Source organism: Hakea prostrata, chromosome 7 (assembly GCF_041222555.1).
Source record: "Hakea prostrata isolate BN-2017 chromosome 7, UWA_Hpros_2, whole genome shotgun sequence".
In the NCBI taxonomy this organism is placed as follows: Eukaryota; Viridiplantae; Streptophyta; class Magnoliopsida; order Proteales; family Proteaceae; genus Hakea; species Hakea prostrata.
In genome coordinates this window covers 68,052,453-68,075,888 of record NC_142606.1, presented here as the reverse complement: position 1 = coordinate 68,075,888, position 23,436 = coordinate 68,052,453, and the positions used below count along the sequence as shown (strand labels likewise).

At 38.4% G+C, this 23,436-nt stretch overlaps 1 protein-coding gene across 2 annotated transcripts; it reads left to right on the top strand.

The window, feature by feature from the left end:
* Positions 1 to 331: 331 nt before the first annotated feature.
* LOC149011819 (GPI transamidase component family protein / Gaa1-like family protein) lies at positions 332 to 23,436 on the top strand. 2 transcript variants are annotated; one of them, XM_089161189.1, is made up of 6 exons: positions 332 to 631; positions 783 to 874; positions 1,140 to 1,239; positions 6,204 to 7,071; positions 8,200 to 8,333; positions 22,314 to 23,436. In XM_089161189.1, exons 1-6 carry the CDS (start codon positions 534 to 536, stop codon positions 23,176 to 23,178), a joined length of 2,157 nt encoding a protein of 718 aa, XP_089017315.1. In that variant the 5' UTR covers positions 332 to 533; the 3' UTR covers positions 23,179 to 23,436. The 2 variants fall into 2 exon arrangements, with proteins under 2 accessions (XP_089017315.1, XP_089017316.1); XM_089161190.1 differs by lacking the exons at positions 332 to 631; positions 783 to 874 and having other exon boundaries at positions 1,152 to 1,239; positions 6,187 to 7,071.

The window sequence follows — 23,436 nt, the reverse complement described above, 5'->3', positions numbered from 1 at the left end:
ACTTTAGCCTTTATTTATTTACTTTTTAATTTGACATAATCAAATTTAGGAGGTTCTTATTATTGATAGAATTTTGTTTGTATGTGAATCCAAAATGATAAGAATCCAAGTGTAAAATTTATATTTCATATATTTTTTAAACAAAGATAATATTATTTTTTAATTTATTATAAGGACAAAATAGATATTAATCATTCAATTATAACAGTCTCTAAACACGGATAAAATTGAAAGAGACAACAGTAATTTCACAAAGAATAAGGTCCTTATATAATTAAGCAACAGTAACCGAGGCAATAGTAATTATCCCTGAATTTTAATTTATTCAATTTTAATTGCATTTCTTCTCACTTCCCCAAAAAGAAAGAGAGAAAACTTCCTGATCCCCCTGTCTCTCTCTCTGAACCGTGATTGTTCAGCTTGCTTGATTCTGATTAGTGATAATAGGATGGATACCTGATTTATGAGCTGAGACTTCTGTAAACTTCAATTCGAGAAAGCAATTTACCAGATCATCTGAAGTTTAAGAAGCCATGGCGGAAGGCGACAACGGCACTCACACTCCAAAGACGAGACATCGTCCAATCGTGCGTATTGGAATCTTCCTGATCTCGCACAGCTTCACTGTCTGGTACTTCATCCTTCTCTTCCATGTTTCAGTTAGTCTATGTTGCTTTATCCTGTGTGTTAGAGAAATACGTTTCGGGACAAAATTTGTTGCTATTTGTAACAATTTGGTGCAAACAATGAAGAAACTTATTTGAGTTTGTGGAATGGGTCAGTGTGGTTTGCTGTACTGCTGGGATAGTGGCTCTTTTGTTGCTACCTGTCTTGGCGAAGAACACATATGTTTCTGAGAACGCCCTCATGCCTGGTCAGTCCTGCGTTTCTCTTCCTTCTTTCCACCTTAATTATGCTGTTCAGTTCAACGATTATCACTAGTTTAGTTGATTTTAACATCTGCTGTAGTGATTGAATTTCATTTGATGGGTTGAAATGAAATGTTCACAATGTGCTTTTACATTCCTGCTTCTGAACTCTAAACTTAAAGAACTGATTTGGATGTGTGTTGTCCACACCATTATTTCTGGTGGTGCTTCAGTATTCCGGTCTTGACTGACTATTTTTTCTTCCTTCAGGATCAGCCGACCCCATGTTATCTATTCGAGATGTAACAGAGGCAGATAGATTGGTTAAGGATATTATTGGCTTGAAAGAGAAGTCTAGAGATGCGGGAAAGTATGTGTACCTCCATTTATTCTCCCACATCCCTAACCCTCCAGGGGGAAAAAAGTTGTTATTGTTGTTGACAGTTGATTCTTATGACACTTTTATTCTTATGGCACTCTTGCACCAAGCTGAGGGATCTTTTGCATCTGTAGTTTGTAGACATAGCTTACCACAGATTTGACACCAGAATCTATTAGAGTTATGCTACCCAATATCATTAGGTATGACTCAGGCAGGTGCCTACTTGTCAGGTGTGGGGTGCTTTGTAGTGCAGTAACTAGTCTTAAACACGTCAAGTTGAGTGGGAAATTAGCTTGTGACATAACTACCTGTATGGGAAGCAACTCGGATATGCATGAATTTCTGGTCAAATGGTCTATTCATTGACGAGAATAGGTCTCTAAAAGTGTGTGCTGATATAATTGTCAAATTTGAAGAGGGTGGTCTGAAAAATAGCAGGAATTCAAAAAGAGACATTGAAAAAATTGGAAATATCAAGGAGTTACTAAAATAGATAGCAGTTGAATAAGAAGTTCAGTTCTGGTTTTTTCTTGGATATAGCAACTAGAACCCAAATAGAGACATTAAATAGATTTAGTAACTAGGGACAGAAATAGTAAATGAATTGGACTTATTAATATGTAGACAAGTAGAAAGTAAGGATGGAGAACATACCACAGCACATAGAATCAGTCGTGAATGCCCAGTAGAAATTTATCCAGTGAACGTAATTGTTTTGCTAAATCATCACTATAACTTGATCTGAAACTTTAGTGACGAAGAGGCAAATAAGAAAAGGATATCTTAGGCTTCTCACCTACTGTGGAGGAGGAATACCACCAACTCCAGCCTTGGGAGTCTACCAAGGTTTCCTTGCTGCATCACACGGTACATCAATTCTGAACCCCACGGAATCATGACCTCTCTCACAGAAATCCGTAACATTAACTTAGCAGATTGTTCAAATCAATGGGGGTATGGTGAATTCTTTACATCTTGGTTCGTTTTTTTTTTTGGGTCGGGGGGGGGGGGGATGGATGAATAACTATCATTAAAGAGCCCAAAGGGAGGAAAAGAATGTACAACAAAAGGGACCTGGGGGGGGGGCAACAACCTTCAAGAGGGAGGTAGGAGAGTAGAGCTCAAACCCTAGGTAACAAGAATGAGCCTGTTCCTTGGGATATCTATAACAAGGGGGTGTAGAACTAATTGAAGCCTGTAGAGACATAAAAATAGATGGCTTTCCAAATCAAATCTAGAACTCTATATTTGGAAATCTGTCTCCGAAGATTACGCTCCCACCACAGATGGTGAACAATGGCACTGAAGATCAACTTACCGACATGGTCACAAATAGATGTCCTTGCAAAGGATCTCGTGATCCAAGACCAATCCTGACCAAAGCTGAATGAATGTCTGGAGCAGGGCCAAATGGAGGAGGGGGCTTTCTCCCAAAGGAATGGGTAAAGGTGAAGGTACAAGTGAAGAACTGGTAGTCAAGGTCCTCTGGACCATTCCAGCAAAGGATACAGTTAGGGTCAATAGTGATATGGCCGTTAATGAGGAAAGCTTGGGTGGGAGGCCAAGGTTGAGGGCTCTCCAAAGGGTGAGGGAGTGTCAGGGCAGATCATTCTAGAATTTTTACAGAATAGAAACTATGGCTGTATTGTAACATATCTATCCATCCCTTATAAATAAAAATGATACTAAAATAAAGAATACAACTAATTTTATTAGAAACTATAACAAATCACTTATAGGCCTTAAATCTCTCATATTTGGGTTCATAGAATTGCCTCATCATAATAGTAAATCCGAAAATACTAAGTCAACATATCCCATACCATTGGGCACCCAAAATTAAACATCTTGATCCATTGTTTGCCTATTCCAATGTGCCTGGTTTACTACTAGCCTTCTTGCTCTTCTAAACAGCATCACATCATTTGCACCTCAGTACCTTGCATTACTTCCTCAAGGAACCTTTTTTTCTCGTCTCCATCTTTGTGATTAAACTGCTTGGTTTGAATAAAATGAAGCATAAGCTGTGTTCCTCTGTCTTTTACAGCCTTAGAGTTTCTTGTTACATGATCTAACATAACTTGTGCTGCAATGCGTTCAGGTTAGGCTATTATGATGTGATCATGGGTTCTGAGACCCTTAAATTATGATCCCCCAAGAATGTTAAACAACTCAAGTCAATAACAAAGTGGTAATTATGTGATTAACATGAAAGTCATGACCAACAGAGGAAGAGAAACAAGTTATGGACTTTAAAGAAAGTGAATATTTTTAAGTTAGGGCCATGGTATAAATTTCGGTTGAAACTACCAAAATTTCGACTGAAATTTCGGTTTTCGAAAAAAATGGGACAATACTTGGGTGGAATAAAAAACGTACCAGGTTTCCACTGAAATGGTCGAAATTTCCACTGAAATGGTTGAAGCATGTGAGATTTTGCAGGTTTTGACATCTTCTGCTCAGTTTCGCCATTTGAGTTTTGACCCTCAAACCATTTTTGGTTGGTTTTTGTGTTTTCAACCTTTGTGTCACCCTAAATCAATAACTCATTTGTCAAAACTTGTTGAAACTTGGGAGAAATTGCTGGAAATTTGTTGAAACTTGTCAAAACTTGGGGGAATCCAGGTTTCAACCGAAATATCGGTCAAAATCACCATATCTCGGTTTCTTGGCTGGTCAAAACCAGCCTCAAAACGGAGATTGCGATCCTTGGTTATGGCTAATTCTGGAAAACAATAATAAGGGCAATGATTGAAATAACTAAAAACTGAAAGGGGCTTAGTTGTAAAATTAAGGGCTAAGCCTATAAAGGAGGGTTGTCTTCAATCTCTTCTCAGCAGTCCAGCAGCAGAGAGGACCTGCTTCAAAGGAGATGTCTTGCAAGGGAGATCCAATCAAGATGGGGCATTGAAGATTGAAACCCAAGTCATCTAAAATATCAAGTATTGACAAAATTGACTACTGGGGAACAAATAGAAACTGTTCTGCAATCAAATCTGGCATTAAAGAAGTACAAATTCTGATTTGTTACTTGATTTTCAGAGGTTCAGCAGGTTAGTGGAGTTGCAACTTGCAACCTGGGGCTTCACAGAAAGAGTTCCCTAGAGGTGAAAATATCTTTCTAAAGAGAAGTGGGGTGGTAAGTGGTTAGGGCAGTGTACTGTCAGTGTGGGCTGGGGAACTCAGAGAGGAATGGAAATAAAGGGAAGAGCCAAACAGGAATAGAGAACAAGAAGATCCCAGGAGAGGAGGTTTTGGAACTGGAGGAAAGAAGTAAGAAAGCCACATGGCCTGCATAAGGATACTTTATGAGGAAGAGACTGAAACTTTCAGCTCTGTATTCTATTGACATGTTCCATCTTAGGTTACATGCAACCATATAAAGATACAGAAAAATTCCTGAAAGAGGTTAGTGTAAAACTTTTCTCAAAATATGGAATTAACGACTCAAAGCAAACCTATGTGTAGCTACTAAAAAAAAAACATCAATAAAAAATTGAAATTATCTCTTATAACCCCCCTGGCAGACTATAACCTAGTTCTGGGAATCAACTTATCTGAGTCTAGTTTTCCTGCTCAGGTCTTGCTAGCTTATCAATGATAGCTCTACTGCATAGCTTACTTTTTTTTGCCTATTAGTTATGTGTTGAAGAAGTAGGCTTTGTCATCTTCAATTTTAATCACAGACTTGCTATTTGTTTTTTGATTGTTTTCAATTGTTTTTTATTTTGTATAGTCATATGATGTTATTCTAACGTCATCGTAATCATTATAATATTTCTCTCTTTTTTTTTTTTTGGGGTGGGGGGTGGGGACTAGCTTCTGATTTTGTTGTATTTTACTTTATTACTTGGTGGTTTATGTATGCTTCTGTGTTCAGCATGCACCTTGCCTGCCATCTCTTGCACTAGAAGGTTTTCGCGGTTGTCTTTTGCTCCTATCTGAATCTGATTAACATAATGAAGGGGAGACTAAAAACATTTAAGAAATTTCTTGTTATAGTTCAAACTCAGGATTACAACTTTTGCTACTAATCTGGTTATCTATTTGAGCCCAACTATTTTACTCATCCTTCAATGTCACGAGGCGTTTCTTTTTTCCTTGGAACAATAGCTTGGTACCCATCCAATTTACACCAAAATAGACACTTGAGTGACATTGATCATCTGAGTCCATCCTTCCATGTCTGTTGAACTTGGATATGTTTTTGATAGTTGTGTTTCCTTTTTAACTCTGGAGACTTCTTTCATTGAAGTCTTCTCAACATTAATTACAAAAATGAACAGCTTCAAAGCCCCTAGATGTTGAAACAAGAGGTTTAATATATGGGATATAAGAAGCTCCTGAGACTTGTATTGATGTATTTTCAATACAAGTCTCATTGGTATTTGAGTTGGATTCTTTCCCCTCCCCCTCTTGAACAAATCATTGAGGAAAACCGAAGAGCCTTTGGTGGCAGTTCTCTCCTCTCTGAGTGGGGGACGAAAGCAAAAATTTATTGATCAGTGACCATTAATTAAATCCAAACTTGGTCTAGTAGATGACTAAATATGAAATTTGCATTCTGAACTGATGGTTCAACACATGCAATGATTCAATTGTATGGTGTGATGGCCACGCACCATGGATAACATCTAGTGAGAGATATTGACAGCAAGGATGTTGCTTATTGGCTTTCTGTTCATTGTGTGGTCCATGCTTATGTTTGTTAATTGAGTCACTGGTGGTGTTAGATTGCACGTTTGACAGCATCTGGTCTTAGAGATGTTAACATCACACACTCATTTGGATTGGGAGTGGGGGAAGCTTATGATTGCTTTTGCTGAAAAATGATGAATTTGTTCCCTTTTCTTCCTAATTCCTTGGGTCTCACTCCAGTCAAATCCTTAGGCATGTTTTTTTATACTTTCATCTTATTAATTAACTGTATCTTAGTTAGTGCATCAATACAGGGAAATTCCAAGATTGATAGCACAGAATATGGGAGCGTTGGGTGTTGAAGTTTATCATCATAATTTCCATTCTAGAACATCTGACTTTCAGCCGCTGGACTTTTTTTCTGGTAATTCAAATAAAGGGAAAATCACAGAGAATAGTAGTTGTGCAGTTTATGGTATCAACACTGTTGGAATTATTCGAGCACCTCGTGGTGATGGGAAAGAAGCTATTGTTTTGGTTACACCTTACAATCCAGTGAATATTGAATTAGGTGAGGCTTTGTCAGTTTCCCTTGCCTACTCAATAATATCCTTGCTTACTCGAGTCACTTGGCTTGCCAAGGATATTGTATGGCTGGCTGCAGATTCACGGTATGGAGAGTATGTTTCAGTTGCTTCTTGGCTGAGAGACTATCACATACCTGCATTTGTTGGTGATCTGGGGAAATTAGATGCTGGCATGTGTTCAGAGACTGATACCCTAGATGGGCAGAATATCAATGTTGCAACTGAAGGGAGGATTAGTGATGAGTTTAGTCGTGCTGGAACAATGGCTGCTGCACTTGTCTTCAAAGTTGTGACTGGACATGAGAAAATTGACAAGGATGCTCTTACCATATTTGCTGAGGCATCAAATGGTCAAATGCCAAACCTGGACCTGATCAATATTATAAACTATTTGGCAGTACATAGACAAGGACTGCATGTAGAAGTGAAGAAAGTATATTCTCTACTGAATTCTGTGTTGCTCAAGGTTGTGGGCGATATTCTTCATTTAGTAGGTGAAGTTGCTAGAAGCATAAATCCACAATGGAAATTTGCTATTCCTTTGGAAGATTATCTTGAAGGTGCTGCTACACTTGCAAGTTCAATGTATCATCAAGTAAGTAGAATGAGTGGCAGGTGGTCTTTTTGTTACCTGATACAGTTTCATTTTAGATAGTCAAGGGAATAAAAAAGGAAGCAAGAAATTCAAGTACCAGATTAGTCGACCCTAAGAGTCTGCTACATATCATATATTGGTAAGTGGGGTGTATTCCCTTCAGGGAGGTAGGATGAACATCTGTATTTGTTTTTGTAAATGGCAAGAGAATAAGTATAAGAGAAAAGGAGAACAAAAGAGAAACTTGAGAATCTCAAATCTTAATGTTGGACCTCCCACTTTGTTCACTGTATAAAGGGGGCCAATATAAGAAAATAAAACAAAGGAACAAATACCAAAACTACCCTAACTATCTTGGTATTAGCGCTAGACACTTACACTGACACTACAATCCCGACTAGCAATTTTTAGAATATCAATCATAATGTTGGGCCTCACACTCTATTTGGTATATAAACTACAGGCAAGAACAAAAAAGACAAGATAAATAAAAGAGCAAATTGCACTGGCACCCCAAAATGGAGGCCTTAAAGCACTGACACCCCACTTCATGTTTAAAAAGCATTGAGACCCCAAAATTGGATTTTCATTGGATATATTTGTCCAATTTTTCACTAAAAACCTTTCAGACATTGTTTATTATAGGGATATTTTTGAAAATAAACAGTGATTTAACTGTTTTCAGTGATAAATTTGACAAATATATCCAATAAAAATCCAATTTTGGGGTCTTAGTGCTTTTTAAACATAAAGTGAGGTATCAGTGCTTTAAGGCCTCCATTTTGGGGTGCCAGTGCAATTTGCTCAAAATAAAATAAAGAACAAAATTCTAAAGCCACCCAACTATCTCAGTAAAAGCAGCAGGCACTAGTTCGGAGACCATACTCTTGGAAAACAGTCATACTCAATCACCAATGCAGCCCATAATTTACTGACGTCTTTGTAATCACATTTTTTAAGGTTGAATGCTTCTCTCGTCTGTGCTCCAAACAAAATTGCCATATTTTTTAAAACATTTTTGTTGTTGTTTTTTCTTTTTTAAAGTTAGTTGATAGTTTGGACGTTCTTTTTCTTCTTTCCTCCCCTTGGGTTTTGAAGATGCTGATGCTTATGAATTTTCCTTGGTAGGCACTAGGTCTACCCACTGGTCCGCATGGCGCTTTCCGTGATTATCAAGTTGATGCTGTTACTCTGGAAATTTCATCCAAAGTTTATTTGCTTAATAAGTCTGTGAGATATGATTTTCTTTTACGAATTGGCAGGTTTGTTTTCATTACCTATCTGTTTCCCTTAGATTTCCTTAGCCAATTTACTTTTGAGTGGTTAATTACTTATGCAGATCTAGTCTCAGTGGCTGGTTTTGATGAAACCTCTGGCTGCTAGGAAAAAAAATGCCATGCATAATGGGTATTTGGTTTTTAAAATGGTAGAAACCATATTGGAATGATACAATTAGGCCAATTGATCATTCTAAACTTAGCAGATGAAGGAAAGGGATGGAGGGAGTTGTTGCATAAACTCTGACTTATTCTATGCTGAACTTGATGAAGATCTAGCCCCTAATTAAGGATCTTAGACTTGCTGTGCTGCCCTTAGAAGCCCAAGTGAAGCCCCTGGGCTTGTTGCTTAGCAGCTAGGGCTGCTGCCAAGTAGCACTCCAAGTCATTATTGTTTTTCCATGCTCCCCCCACCCTTTTCAGTTTAGTGATTGTTCCCACATTAAGTCAGGGACAGCAAGGTCATTCAGGTTTTGGTCTTTTGTTTAAAGTCTGTTTTATATTCCAGCTTTTAATTCATGTGCTGCAGCTCACTATTAGGCTTGCTAAGTTAATTAGAAATAGGTTAAATGCTGTCCTAGTTTAAGTCATTTAAGTCTTCATTTCACTAGGACTTCTGAAGGCTATAAATGGCTGACGATCAATTAGAGCAGATGACAGTTGATTAATAGATTATTTTCCCTTCAAGCTTGAGTGCTTTTGTGTGGTTGTGCTGGTACACTGTTGGTTATTTCAACTTAAGGTTCTTGGTGTGGTCTTGCTATGGCTGAATAGACAGCCTTCAAGAAGCCATTCGATTCCCTCCCAACTCGACTAGGCTCCCCCATCTAGGTATCTGGCAGCTTAGACCACGTCCCACTTCTCTTTTCACTCTTTTTTTGTAAAATATGTTCCAATAATTTTTTCCTTAAAAATTTCGGATCCTCTTAGACATCAAAAATTTCAATTTTCATGTCAGCTGTGCACATTGACTGAGACCAAATCAGCCATCAGCTTTTGCCAGTTTTCACACCATATTATCCTTGAGACCTGCATACTAATACCTTTGAAGTTTTATTTAAATCCAAGCATTGGAATACCCAAAACTCTTCTACCAAAAAAGAAGAAAGAAAAAAAGAAAGTCCGAAGCGACCGTCTACGGCCTAGTTTAAAAATCTGGTTTTGGTCTGATTTCATTGAAGATATTGGAAGAACTAGCACTTATTCAGTTGAGGTTACATTAGATCTATTTACCTTGGTTTGTTTTGCCCGGAAAATTAAAAGAAATAATTTGCCTAGGATTGAATATGTATATATGGTATTTAGATAAATGGAAAAAATATAAAGCCATTGGTTTATCAGTAGTTAAAAAAATTGGTAGCAGTGCATAGCAATATATATATATATATATATATATATATATATATATATATATATATATATATATATATATATATATATAATTTTTTTTTTTTGGGGGGGGGGGGGTTGTGTTTGGTGCCTCAAGTTAGAATTACCCTTGGCAGGTTGCTTGTGGGTCCACTTGATCATCACACAGATAATAAGAACCTTGATCAAACACCCATTTGAATCAATAAACCCCTGCAACAGGTCTCGGCAGCAACCTGGAGTTCACTCCCTCTAACACACACATACAGCAATGGAATGGCATAAACCAGATCTGAAAAGGAAACGTAAATGACCAATACTATAAACCCAGCAATAGAACTCCATTACAGAACTTCTCCAGACCTGAAAGCACCATTCAACATGCCCTAACTGAGGATCTTTCCCTCACCCACCGGGTATGCTCATCCTTTTTCTTATGCAGAAATTCCCTGGCCTTCCCCCACAAAACACACACACACACACACAGAGTCCCTCTCTTCCCCTTAAGCCCCAGCACAATCCTAAGACAACCTTAACAGAATGATTTCCATGACTGGACCTATCACAATCTTAACAAACTAATTACTCTATTGATTGATCCCATGCAAATCCCTTGTACTTTACTGCTACAGTTTGCACCCCTCAATATTGGTGTCCTAACAACAGCTCAACAAGGAACAAAATATCAAAAGAAGTAAATGACTAGAATTTCAAAGTCTTAATTAGGAAGGTAAAGAAGAAAGAACGTAAAGGGGTTACCAATTATTGTGTTGGGACACATATGGAAGGAGAAAGAATCAAACGATAGGTAGTTAGTTACAATCTGGATAAGTAAAACTTGGTAGAATAAAAGGGAAGAACTGGGACAGGAGTTTGATAGGGAAGAGGGTATTTTTGGAACAAAATGGAAAATGAAAATAATGGATGGATAATCTTGGAAACTAACGCTGGTTTTGCTTGTATAGATCTGGATAGAAAAAAAAGAAAGGAAAAAAGAAGTTTCTAGATTGGAAAAGGAAAGAAAAGAAATGATCAGGGAGGAATATAAATCAAAAGGAAAAGAAATTCTTTTTGTTTGGTTTATGTAGAAATGGATATAAAGGAGAGACTTTGGGGTGTTTTCTTGTCAAAATGTCGAGACTTATTTTGTAGATGGAATAGAGATTTGCAAATCCCAATGCAATTTTAAACTTTGAATTTGGAATTTGGTTTCATCTCGAGGCAAGCAAATGCATATAATCTTTTTTTTGGGTGAAAAACGCATAGAAAATTTCGAGACCTATGACTCTGTACTTTTTTCTTTTCTATCATATCCATCCCCAGACAACCAAACACAGCCTAACGAAAGATGTGTTGAGAGAAAAAAGAATTGAGAAACAAGGGGAAAGGAATCTTGCCTTCTTCAACCTCGTGACTTAAACATAAACAGCAGAATAATTCTGGTTTAAGGAGATGTTGCACGTTGGAGTAACAATAATTCAAAAAATTTAATGTTAAGCATCTTGTTCACCCAGAGAAACGTTAAGCATCTTAATGAGTTACTCTCATAGTTACAGTGTGTGTTAACCTGAAATGATCAAGTCAGAACTTGTGACCTATTTCTGAAGGAATACTTGACAGTATAACAAGAGAGCCAATGTTGATTTCAGTTTGGCATTTTTCCACATGGAAAGACTTCAGGTCTGAGATTCAAAGGCTGAAACTGCCTGGAGCAGGTAGTCCTGAGCCTTTTTTTTGGGGCCAAAGTCCTAATCCTAAAAGATAGGGGAAAGAAGGGGTGAACTGATGGTACTGATGTGTGTCAGAACAGAATACTGGAAAAGGAGAAGCATAAAGAAAGGAGAGAGGAGGGAGGGGCAGGCTTACATGAGTAACATGACTGTTGCTATGTACCAACTGGCTGATGTAGTTTGCCTGCCTAATTTAACCGCAGGTGTCCTGATTTTTCCTACACCAGCACCAAAATCATGGGTATTTTATTTTTAATTAGTCTTCTCATTAAGTCATCATTGGAGTTCCAGTCCTAAATAGGATTTGACCATTGAATCCTAGTTAGGAATTGCAGTTTAAGTTTTAGTCCTAGTTCCTATTGTGAGTCCTAATATTAATTTGAGTGCTATGTCACCAATTGTGATAAATATAGATTTAATTGCTCTATTGAGCCCATTATTTGATAAATAAGATTTTATTTTGAGGCGTTGCTGAGTTGAGAGAGCTGTTTCCTCTTCATCCCTGCACCCCATTGAATTCTACAAGCCCTAGTTCTCCCTCATTGGATTGTCTTGAGAAACACACTAGTTCCTGGAATTTCTCTGCAAGATCAAGGTCTTTTTTAACTATTCAAACCTTCTGTTCAAGAAAAATTTCAACAAAGAATAAGGTGAATCACTCCCAACCACAATTCTTCTTCTAATCCTAAGTTTCCTCTTCAAGTTTCCAGACACTCAAATCCTGTCCAGAGTTCAGATCTATCCAGCCAGCCACGAAACCCCAAATTTGGATCAAATAATCCCTTGCCACACCAGAGCACTTGATCTGAAGCTCAGCCCTGAAAACTCCTTCCAGGTTTTCTTCCCTAAAACCTTAAATTTTCATCCAGAGATCAATTTGATCCAAATTCTAATTGAAGATTCCCCTCCCTCAGCTGGAAATTTGATTTTTGCCTTCCTTTTTGTGTTTTTTGTTTTCTGGTGTAACCAAAAATATGGGTCGGGGGTTTTTGTAGGGAATATTAGGGGAGGAATGGGTTTATAGGATGATGGTTCTGCTTCTTTTTCGTTTGGAACTTTTGAAGAAGGTTGATAGAGGATCCTGCGTAAAAGGGATGATGGTGGGGAGTTGGCTTTTGGAATTGAGATGAACAGAATGGGGTTTATTGACCAGTGGATTGTAGGAGAAAGAGACAGTGATTTTTAAAATTTTTCTCTATCAAAGTAGTGAAGGACTAAAGACGTGGTTGCTGTTGCAGAGGGAGTCAATGGGGCGAGGATTGCACAGGTAAAAGGAAGGAATGGTGGGTGAAGAGGTGAGGGAGAAGGGGACTACCCACAGAGAAGTAACAGAAGGAGAGCTGGTCTTTCAGGTTTGATACTGATAGTGGAATCAGAAAAAGTGGAGAAGGAATAGCAGGGAAGAGAGACCGATAGGGTGAAGAACCTGATGGAGAGATTTGCTCAGGTTTGCACTGGTATCAGATGGTAGGAATGAAAAAGTAATGAAGAAGGAAAGAAGATGAAGGAGGGGAGAAATTGGAAAACCTGAAAAGAATCGGAGTTCCACGGCGGAAGAAGAAATAAGAGGGGAAAGATGTTAACACAGAAGGAGGGGGAGCACAGAAGAAGGGAGAAAGAAAAGAGTGCACATGCACATATACTCAATTAATTATTCTCTTATCTGAGAAGAAGGATAAATTAAGAGACTCTTAACCTAAATAATCCTGATCCTTACCTAAAAGTCAAACAGGACTTTAAAATAAAAATTACAATATAACTCAATTGGTGTTTTGGTAGAACAATATAACTCAATGAATATATCTAAATAATTAAATATCCTTTTTAACAATAAACTTAATTGGACCTAGTTCATCTTTGTTTGGATACCAAGGGGGTTTGGGTCTGTACAAAACTGTGCTGCATCAATATTGATTTTGTGGTGGGATTACTCTGGTGGATCAGTAGCCATTTTTGGGCAATATGCTGTTCATAGTTGTCCGAAGTAAAAGAAGCTTTAAGGAGGATGAAACTCGACAAGACACAAGGTCCTGATGAAATCCCAATTGAAGTATGGATGAGCTTAGGAACCCATGGACTTGTATGGTTGACTAAGTTGTTTAATAAGATTATGAGCACAGGGAAAAATGCCAGATGAAGAAGCGTCGTGGTTCCAATTTACAAAAATAAAGGAGATATTCAAAGTTGTAATAACTATAGAGGCATTAAATCGATGAGCCATACTATGAAATTATGGGAGAGAATAATTGAAACCCGTTTGAGACACTTAACTACAGTTATGGAGAACCAATTTGGGTTTATGCCGGGAAGATCTACAACTGTTGAAAAAACTAATAGTGGTAGAATGGCTTATTGATCAATGATCTCAAGCCCTCTATTTATAATTAAGTGGAAAGTACATTATTACAAGGAATAGAATTTTACATGAATACAAACTTTAATTTAACTCCTATACAAACTCTAATTGAACTCCTAGTAGAATCCAACACTCCCCCTCAAGTTGAGGCATAGATATTAGTCATGCCCAACTTGCCTACAATAGGAAGGAAATCTCTTTCTTTCAAACCCTTAGTGAAAACATCTGCTACTTGGTCTCCAGATCTTACAAAAGGCATACAGATAAGCCCTTGTTCCAACTTTCCTTTGACAAAAAACCTGTCAATTTCAATGTGCTTAGTTTGATCATGTTTCACCAGATTATTAGCAATACTAATAGCATCCTTGTTGTCACAATATAACATCATAGGGTTTGGAACTTGGACTCCAGTATCTTGCAGCAAACCTTTCAACCATAGTAGCTCACAAACTTCACGAACCATAGCTCTATATTCAGCTTCTGTACTAGATATAGCTACCACATTCTGTTTCTTACTTCTCCAAGTAACTAGATTACCTCCAACAAAGGTATAGTAACTTGAAATTGACTTCCTGTCTGGAGATCCAGCCTAGTCTGCATCAGTGTATGCTTATACTTTTAGATTATCAATGGGTGACAGAAGTATTACTTTTCCAGGAGTTCCCTTCAAATACTGTATTATTCTAGTAACAGCCTTCATATGAGCTAAATATGGATCATGCATGAATTGGCTCACTATCCCTACAACATAAGCGATGTCTGGCCTGGTGTGGGACAAGTAAATAAGCTTCCCTACCAGCCTTTGGTATCTTCCTTTGTCCACTGGTTTTTCCTCTTTTTCTTTAAGTTTAGCTTCAGCTTCAATAGGAGTATCAACTGCTTTACACCCCAACATTCCCACTTCTGATAATAGATCTAGGACATACTTTCTTTGGGATAGGAATATACATTTCTTTGATCGAGCCACCTCAATCCCTAAGAAATATTGTAACTTCCCTAGATCTTTAATTTCAAACTCTTTGCCAAGAATGTCCTTCAACTTTTGAATTTCTTCACCATCATTCCCTGTGATGACAATATCGTCTACATAGACAATGAGAAGTGTGATGTTAGTACCTGACTTCTTGACCAATAGTGTATGATCAGCATTGCTTTGCTTGTACCTAATAGAAGTCATTGCCTTCAAGAGGCGTCCAAACCGGCATCTAGGAGACTGTTTTAACCCATAAATTGACCTCTTTAACCGACAAACTTTCCCTACAGTATTGTCATCGGAGAAACCATGTGGGATTTTCATATAGACTTCTTCTGCTAACTCCCCATGTAAGAAAGCATTCTTTACGTCTAGTTGGTGTAAGTTCCAGTCTTTGTTCACAGCTACAGACAACAGAACTCTGACAGTGTTTAATTTCACAATAGGGGCAGAGGTCTCCTGATAATCAATCCCATAGGTCTGGGTAAACACCTTTGCAACTAGTCTAGCTTTCAACTTGTTGACTGATCCATCCATATTTTGTTTAACCACAAATACCCATTTGCAGCCCACTGGTTTTTTTCCTGGAGGAAGTGTAACCAGCTCACAAGTGTCATTTTTCTTCATTGCATGCATTTCCTCTACCATAGCTGCCTTCCATTTCTTATCAACATAGGCTTCTTGCCAACTTTTAGGAACAGATACAGATGATAAAGAGGATATAAAAGCACGGTTGGAGTCAGACAAAGAGTTATAAGAAACATATTTAGCTATGGGATGTTGAGTACAAGATCTGACCCCTTTTCTAACAACAATAGGAAGATTAGAAGAAGATACCTTAAGGGGAATAGTAGAATTTGATTTTGGAGCAGGAGACTGAAGTGGTAACGTATCACCTTTCTCCACCTGCTTTAGCCGGTTGTAATTCTTCCTTTGATAAGTTTGCACCTCCTTATTCTGGTCAATCTGATTTTGAAAGACCCCAACAGTGTGTCTCACAGGATTGGTCTCCCCCTGGCTAGGTTCTTCACATGGTTCAGAAAACGAAGGGGGAGGATTAGAGTCCTCAAGTATACTGGCTGAAGTCTCCCCTTGGTCAGGAAACTCTTTTGGGACTCTTAAGTTGTGTTGGTGTGTGATAGGAAGATCTAGAGTCGGAAAGAACACCTCTCCTCTAAGACTTTCCCCTTGGAGAGCTGTATAGTAAGGGCAAGACTCATGAAAATTACATCCATGGATACAATGGTTTTCCTGGAAGGAGGATGATAACATTTGTACCCTTTCTGAGTAGTAGAATACCCCAAAAATATGCAGCGTAGGCCGCGGGGAGCCGGATTACTCTGGTGGGCTGTGATTCAAGCATAACACACGCATCCAAAAACCTTGGGGGAATAAGAAAAGAAGAGGCTCCCTGAAGAATCTCATTAGGACATTTAAAACCAAGTATCCTACTGGGCATCATATTTATAAGGTAAGAAGCAGTGAGTATAGTATCACTCCATTATTGGTCAGGTACATTCATAGCAATCATAATGGAACGGGCTATCTCTAAGAGATGCCGATTCTATCTTTCGGCAACCCCATTTTGGGCAGCCGTATCAACGCAACTGGTCTGGTGTATTATGCCAGAGTCAGAGAGATATCTCTGAAATTCACCATCAATATACTCTGTGCCGTTGTCACTGCGAAGGATCTTTACAGTGGCATTGAACTGAGTTTTAATCATATTATGAAAACCACGAAAACATCGGAAAACCTCATTTTTTTTGTTTTAAAAGATAAATCCATGTAGAACGAGAGTGACAATCAATAAAAGTAATAAAATACCTATGGCCAGTAATAGACACATTTTGGCAGGGACCCCACACATCAGTATGAATTAGCATAAAATGAATAGTTTTTCTATTATGAAGAGAAGGCAAATAAGTAGATCGAGACTGCTTCGCAAAAATGCAGGCTTCATAAAAAAAATCATCCTCATTACAAGAAGAAACTAAATCAGGAAATATTTTCTTAAGAGTTCCTAGAGGGGGGTGACCTAGCCTACGGTGCCACTGATGAAGGTCTGATATTACCGAGGACCTGATTAGAAGATGTAGTCAGAGCAGAAGTAGATCCTTCAATCGGCTCGAGCAAATAAAGTCCATCGTCTAGTTTACCACGTCCAATCTCCTTCCTCGTGACTAGATCCTGGAAGACACAATAAGATGTGAAAAATGTCATTGTACAATTCAAGTAATGTGTAAGACTACTAATAGAGAGCAAGTTAGTAGAGAAAGAGGGAACATGTAAAACTTTAAACAAAAAAAGTGATGGAGAATGTTGAATCGTCCCTTTTCCAGCAATGGAAGAATAGGAGCCATCAACAATTCAAACTTTATCTTTTCTAGAAGTTGGAGAATATTGTAAGAAAGAGGAGGATAAACCTGTCATATGATCTGTGGCTCCTGTATCAATGATCCAAGGAGTAGAAACTGAAGAAACTTGAAAACTTGTAAAAGTTTTACTTGAAGTAGCAAGGTAGGAGTTGGTATGGGTAGTAGAGGAGGTAGTGGTCGAGGCTGTACCAGTAGTAGAATACTGCAGAATATGTCGCAGAGTAGCGAACTCCTGTGAAAAACCAATGTCTGCAGAGAGTGGTGGATACTGTCTCAGAAAGATTAGCCTTTGGTTTTCCCTTTCTTTGTGCTCATATTTGCTCAAAGTCAGCAGGCTTCCCATGCAATTTCCAACAATTTGCCTTGGTATGATATGGTTTGTGACTTTGCTCATACTTGACAATCTCCTCAGCCGGATCAGATTTAGTGCGAACAGACTGTAAGGCTGATTTCTCCATAATAGGAGTATGAAGCATCGCTAATCGACTTTCCTCACACTGAACAAGAGCATAAGACTGTTCTAGTGTAGGAAAGGGAGAACGACTTAAGACTTGCACTCTGATCTGATCGTACTCTACATTCAAACCTGCCAAGAAGTCATAAATCCGAATCTTATCAATGTGCTTCCTATATGTAGTCACATCATCTGGGTTAGTGGGATGATAATCCCCATAATGATCCAACTGCTACCAAAGAGATCGCAAAGCGGCATAATATTGGGCCACAGTTAGTTCCTTTTGGGTAGTCTCATAAAGCTTCTTTTGTAGCTCATAAACCTGTGCATCATTCCCCAACTGTCCATATGTTTCAGTAGTAGTCTTCCAGATTTGGGTTGTAGTATCAAGTAATAGATATCCACAGATAATATTTGGAATCATGGAATTCAAAAGAAATGACATAATAAGAGAGTCATTTGAGATCCATTTATCCTGTGAAATGCTTGTGGTGGTAGTAGGTTTGATAGTGGTGCCCGTAATGTATCCAACCTCTTCCAGCAATAGTCAGGTTAGCAGATCGGGACCAAATCAAATAATTTGTCCCATCAAAGCTTACCGAAAGAGGATGAAGAGTGGCGTAATGTTCGGAGCCAGTGGGAGTAGGAGTACTATTAATAGTTGTCATGTTGACAAAATTATTTGCAGTTCTTTAGGCTTCAACCTTTCGAAGTAACATATATGTCGCAAAATGCAATAGTCGAACAACCCAAACAATTCTAAGTAATGATAACACGTGAAAAGTATCTCCTTAGGTTATCTCCAATAAGTATATTGTTGAACCAAAGTACACCAGGAAAGATTGGAGGGACAACCGGTCTGCTTAAATACCAGACTCCTTAGACAAAATTTTCTTAGACATGCACTTAATCACCCAATATACATTTTCAGGATACCTGAAAAGAAAACAAACACGTGAATAGCGATTTTTTTTTCTTTTTGGGAAATTACAAACAAGTCCCTAGAAAAGCTGAAATTACAAATAAGTCCCAAAAACTATTTGAGTTTACAAATAGTCCCTAGAACTATTTGAATTTACAAACAGACCCTTGGAATTATGCAAATTTACAACTAGGTCCTTGAAAATTTGTAAATTTGCAAATAGATCCCTGAAAATATGCAGATTTACAAAAATATCCCTAGGAGAATGTAAATTTGCAAATTAAAGCCCTCAACCATCCTGTTTATGTTTTATGTTGGGCTAATCGAAGCTAAAAAACAGTAGGTGTATGAGCAGAGTCAGGTCTTCATGATCTGCTCTTTCAACGAAGAACAAGAGAAAAAAAATCGAAGAAATAACTCACTAATTGAAGTTGTAGAAGCAGCGGTAGTTGCAGGAGCTGAAGCTGTTGCAGTTGCAGGAGCTGAAACTAAAGCTTTTGCAGTTGCAGAAGTAGCGGAAGTTGCTGATTTCTTCTTCTCTTCTTCTTTCCTCTGTTTTCTGTTCTTATTCGTCGAATCGAGACGGAACTCTTCTTTTTTTTTTTCTAGTTGACGACCAAGACGTTACTGAAAAATTGCCAACAGTAGAACTGAAGATTGGCGAATTTTTTCCTCTTTCCAGTTGACGACCAAGACGTTACTGAAAAATTGCCAGCGAGAGAACTGAAGATTGGCGATGGGTTTGAAAAAAAAACTAGAAGAAGAAGGTAGGTCGCTTCCCTAGTCGAACGATAGGTTACAGAAAATTAAGAATTTCTGTGATGGTTGCAGAAAATTCCTGTGACCGTTGCAGAAAAGTCTGCGCAGAAAATTCTGCAACGATTGGAGAAAATCTGCGATGGGTTTTGCAGAGAAAAAAAAAGGAAGATCCTAATCGAGCTTAGGTTCTGATGCCATGTTGAAAAAACTAATAGTGGTAGAATGGCTTATGGATCAATGATCTCAAGCCCTCTATTTATAATTAAGTGGAAAGTACACTATTACAAGGAATATAATTTTATATGAATACAAACTCTAATTTAACTCTTAGTAGAATCCAACAACAACGGAGGCTATTTTCCTAATTAGGAGACTTATGGAAAGGTATAGAGAATGTAGGAAAGACCTTCATATGGTATTTATTGACATAGAAAAAGCTTATGATAGAGTCTCTAGAGCGTTAATTTGGCAAGTACTAGAGAAAAGAAGTGTTGCAAGTAAATATGTAGATATAGTTAAGGATATGTATGATGGTTCGGTGACTAGTGTCAGAACAGTGGGGGGACAAAGTAATGAATTCCCGATAACAGTTGGGTTACATCAAGGGTCAACTTTAGGTCTATATCTATTTGCACTGGTAATGGATGAATTAACCAAAGACATTCAAGATGAGGTCCCCTGGTGTATGTTTTTTGCGGTATTGTGTTGATTGATGAGACCCAAGTGGGGATTAATACCAAATTAGAATCATGGAGAGTAGCTTTGGAATCAAAAGGCTTTAAACTTAGTAGATCAAAGACAGAATACCTAGTTTAGTCATGATCGGGTAGATGATGAGGTGGTGATACTTGATGATAAAGAGATTCCCCAAAGTGATTGTTTTAGGTACCTAGGTTCAATCATAAGTAAAAGAGGTGATTTAGAGGATGAAGTTTTCCAAAGAATTAAAATAGGGTGGATGAAGTGGAGAGGTGCGTCTGGGGTCTTATGCAATCGGCGTATTCCATTAAGCGTAAAGGAAAATTTTATAGGACCGTTGTTCGACCAACTATGATGTACGGTGCAGAGTGTTGGGCTGTTAAAAAGAATCATATAGATAAACTCAGTGTAGCAGAAATGAGGATGCTAAGATGGATGAGTGGCAAAACTAGGATGGATAAGATAAGAAATGATCATATTATAGTTGGTCTGGGAGTTGCTCCCATAAGTGATAAGCTTCGAGAAAGTCGTTTGAGGTGACACGGCCACGTTCAACGGAGACCTATAAATGCCCCTATACGGAGAAGTGATTTAATCCAGATTGAAGGAACTAGAAGAGCTAGGGGTAAACCTAAGACAACCTTAGGAGAAGTGGTGAGAAAGGATATGTATAGCTTAGGCCTTGTATCTAGCATGGCCTCGAACATAACTGATTGGAGGGCAAGAATCCATGTAGCCAACCCCATTTAGTTGGGACAAGGCTTATTGTTGTTGTTGTCGTTGTATGCTGTTCATAGTTGTTGATGTGTCACAGAGGTGCTGCACTCTAGGCAATAGGCATCTATGTTTTTTCTTTTTTTATAAAGGCAGTAGCATGTCTTGTCGACACTAGACTCATTTATCATTTTTGCTTTTTAATGAATGTGCTTATACTATAATTTGTTTTTATTTGGTTTACTCATAATTATGTCATATTGCGTTGATCGGTAGGTGGTTTGTGTCCTAGGTGGATGACTTGTCTAGGTTCGTTTTCAGTCTGTTGATGAACTGCAGCGATGTAGATGGCAAGCTTTTTGGCAAGAATATAATAGAAGAGTTGAGAATAATTCCGCTGGTTCACTTTTGAACCCACTCCTTGGGCCATAGGACCAAGTGGTTGCATGGCTGGGCCTCTTGGAGAGCCAACACACTGTTCACGTGAGCAGTAATGTGAATAGTGTCAGAACCTTGTTTTGGATCTTAATAAGCAGACTGTGGAAGATTTGATGGGACCCTCTTGCATCTATGGCTTAGAGGACCGAAGACTTCAGTAGATTTTATTTAGTTTTTGTTTTAGTTGTTTTCTAAGTTCTATTTTATTATTCATTCATGTGGCTGATTTACAAAGCACAGATTTTTTTTTGCTTTTGTTTTTTGTTTTAGTAAGTTTATATTTTTCTTTTGTTGCTGAGAATATTAGCTGGATCAGCAAAATATTCTCTGCCTGTAGTTCCGATATTGCATATCTTGGAGAGAAAGTAGTAGGACCCTATAATTATGTAATAGGCTGTTCTCAGCTCACAGATTTGTGAAATTTGATCAATGAAGCCTTGCTTTCTGTTATTTTCTTGTCTGTTCCTTGAGCGATAAGAAGGGTGAGGACCTTGTTGTTTGAGAGCTAAATACTCGGGGTTGAGGAACCTAGCTGAGAGAGCTGAACTACCTTTACCCCATTACGTTCTATTTTCTCATATTTCTTCTATACTTCTCTTGTTCGAGCTCAACCTGATTTCAAGACCAGCATCAGCCGTTGTTGCTTTGAGAGTTATCTACCTGTTGAAGCCCTCGAACCAGTCCACCTTCATGATTGTGAGTGACCTTGAGTTACTAATTTCTGTCCTTAATTTTATTTCTCTGTTTGTGGGTTGTTTGGGGTAGGGGTTGTCAGCTTAGTCCAAACCTCAAGGTTAGTTTGTTCAGGCATAAAATTATATCTTAATACGATTAAATATCAAATGTAATAAGATTTTGTACTTGCACCCCACCCCACATTGTATTTTATTTTATCTTTAACCTTGAAAATTTTGGTTTATGGCATTTTGAATCAAGGGTTTTGTGGGTTGCAAATAATTGGGAATATGTAGGCTGTAATTATTACTAACTAGAGTTGTGTGAGCCAACCCTGAGTGTTCCCTCAAGTGTAGTGAGCATGGAACTGGTCCCTGTATGTCTCATGGTCCACCCTCTCAAACAAGCTTGCCTTATTTACTGCTGGAACCAATTTGGATGGATATATTTTGGTCGTTTGATTCGATGTTTTGGTTATTTTTTATTTTTATTTGTGCAGATTGGTTGAGGGAGTCATTCGGTCAGTTAACAACCTCCTCGAGAAGTTTCACCAGTCATTCTTTCTTTACCTCTTGACCTCCCCAAGTAAGTTTGTTTCAGTTGGAGTATACACAATTGCTTTTGTGCTTCTTGCCGTGCCACTTCCGATTGTTGCAGCTGCTCTGTATACTGGTGCTAATGGGTTGGGTTGTAGCCCGAGTGACAAATCTAACTCTGCCTCTCCTAATGGACTTGACACTGCACTTGAATCTTGGAGATGGCTTCATGCTGCAAAGGTGGTGTTCATCATGCACTTATGGGGTGCCATTGTTTCTTTACTTCCCTACCTGATCTGTCAACTGCATGGGATGACTCCAACAATGAGTATGCTGTCTTGGGTTTCACTCTCCATTTGCACCCTCCTTATCTTGTATCGGATTTCTGGTCCTCCTTATTCATCTTCCAGTATGCCTCAATCACAAAACAGACAATGGACTATTATGAAGGCTGTGATGATAGCTGCTGCAGCTATTGGCCTGGGTATCATGTCGATCATTAACTTTGCAACAGCTATGATTGGATCTCTGCTGATGGTCCCTATGTGTCTCATGGTCTACCCTCTCAAATTTGTGTACAAACTTGGACGGTTGAGAGCTCTCGCCTTGATGGCCTGTAATCTGTTTCTTGGATTTGTTGGATTCCCTCCGGCAGCATTACTGGTGTTGAAGATCTGGTCTGAAGGTATCAATGTTGTCAGTTTGGGAGACTTTTGGATATGGCTAGAGTCTCTTTGGGCTTGGAACAGTGCCACTTATCTCTACATAGGTCTGGTTCATCTTCCTTGCTGGTTATTATGTGTGCATATTATGTTTCATCCATGTTGAATTCCCTTGTCAATGGAAGCTGATCTTTCGGGTCATTACAAATGAAGATTATGTACTATGCTAGGCAATTATTCTCCAGGTTGGAAATGGAAATCCAGTCTGATTTAGTTGCATCCCAGATCATGGATATTATGCCTCGGAGTTTCTTTGTGTACCGATTGATGAAGGCGAACAGCCATGGGTCTGATAGACTGTCATATCCTCATTTGGATTTCCGCTGTGATGGTACCTAGTCATGAATTGCTTGATCCCCCCCCC

Bases quoted from the DNA above. Each gene is read 5' to 3' on its own strand.
- LOC149011819 (XM_089161189.1), top strand. From the start codon at position 534: ATGGCGGAAGGCGACAACGGCACTCACACTCCAAAGACGAGACATCGT. The intron at 1,240-6,203 runs GTATGTGTACCT...GCATCAATACAG, and splicing joins AAGTCTAGAGATGCGGGAAA to GGAAATTCCAAGATTGATAG. The intron at 8,334-22,313 runs GTTTGTTTTCAT...TTATTTGTGCAG, and splicing joins TTTCTTTTACGAATTGGCAG to ATTGGTTGAGGGAGTCATTC.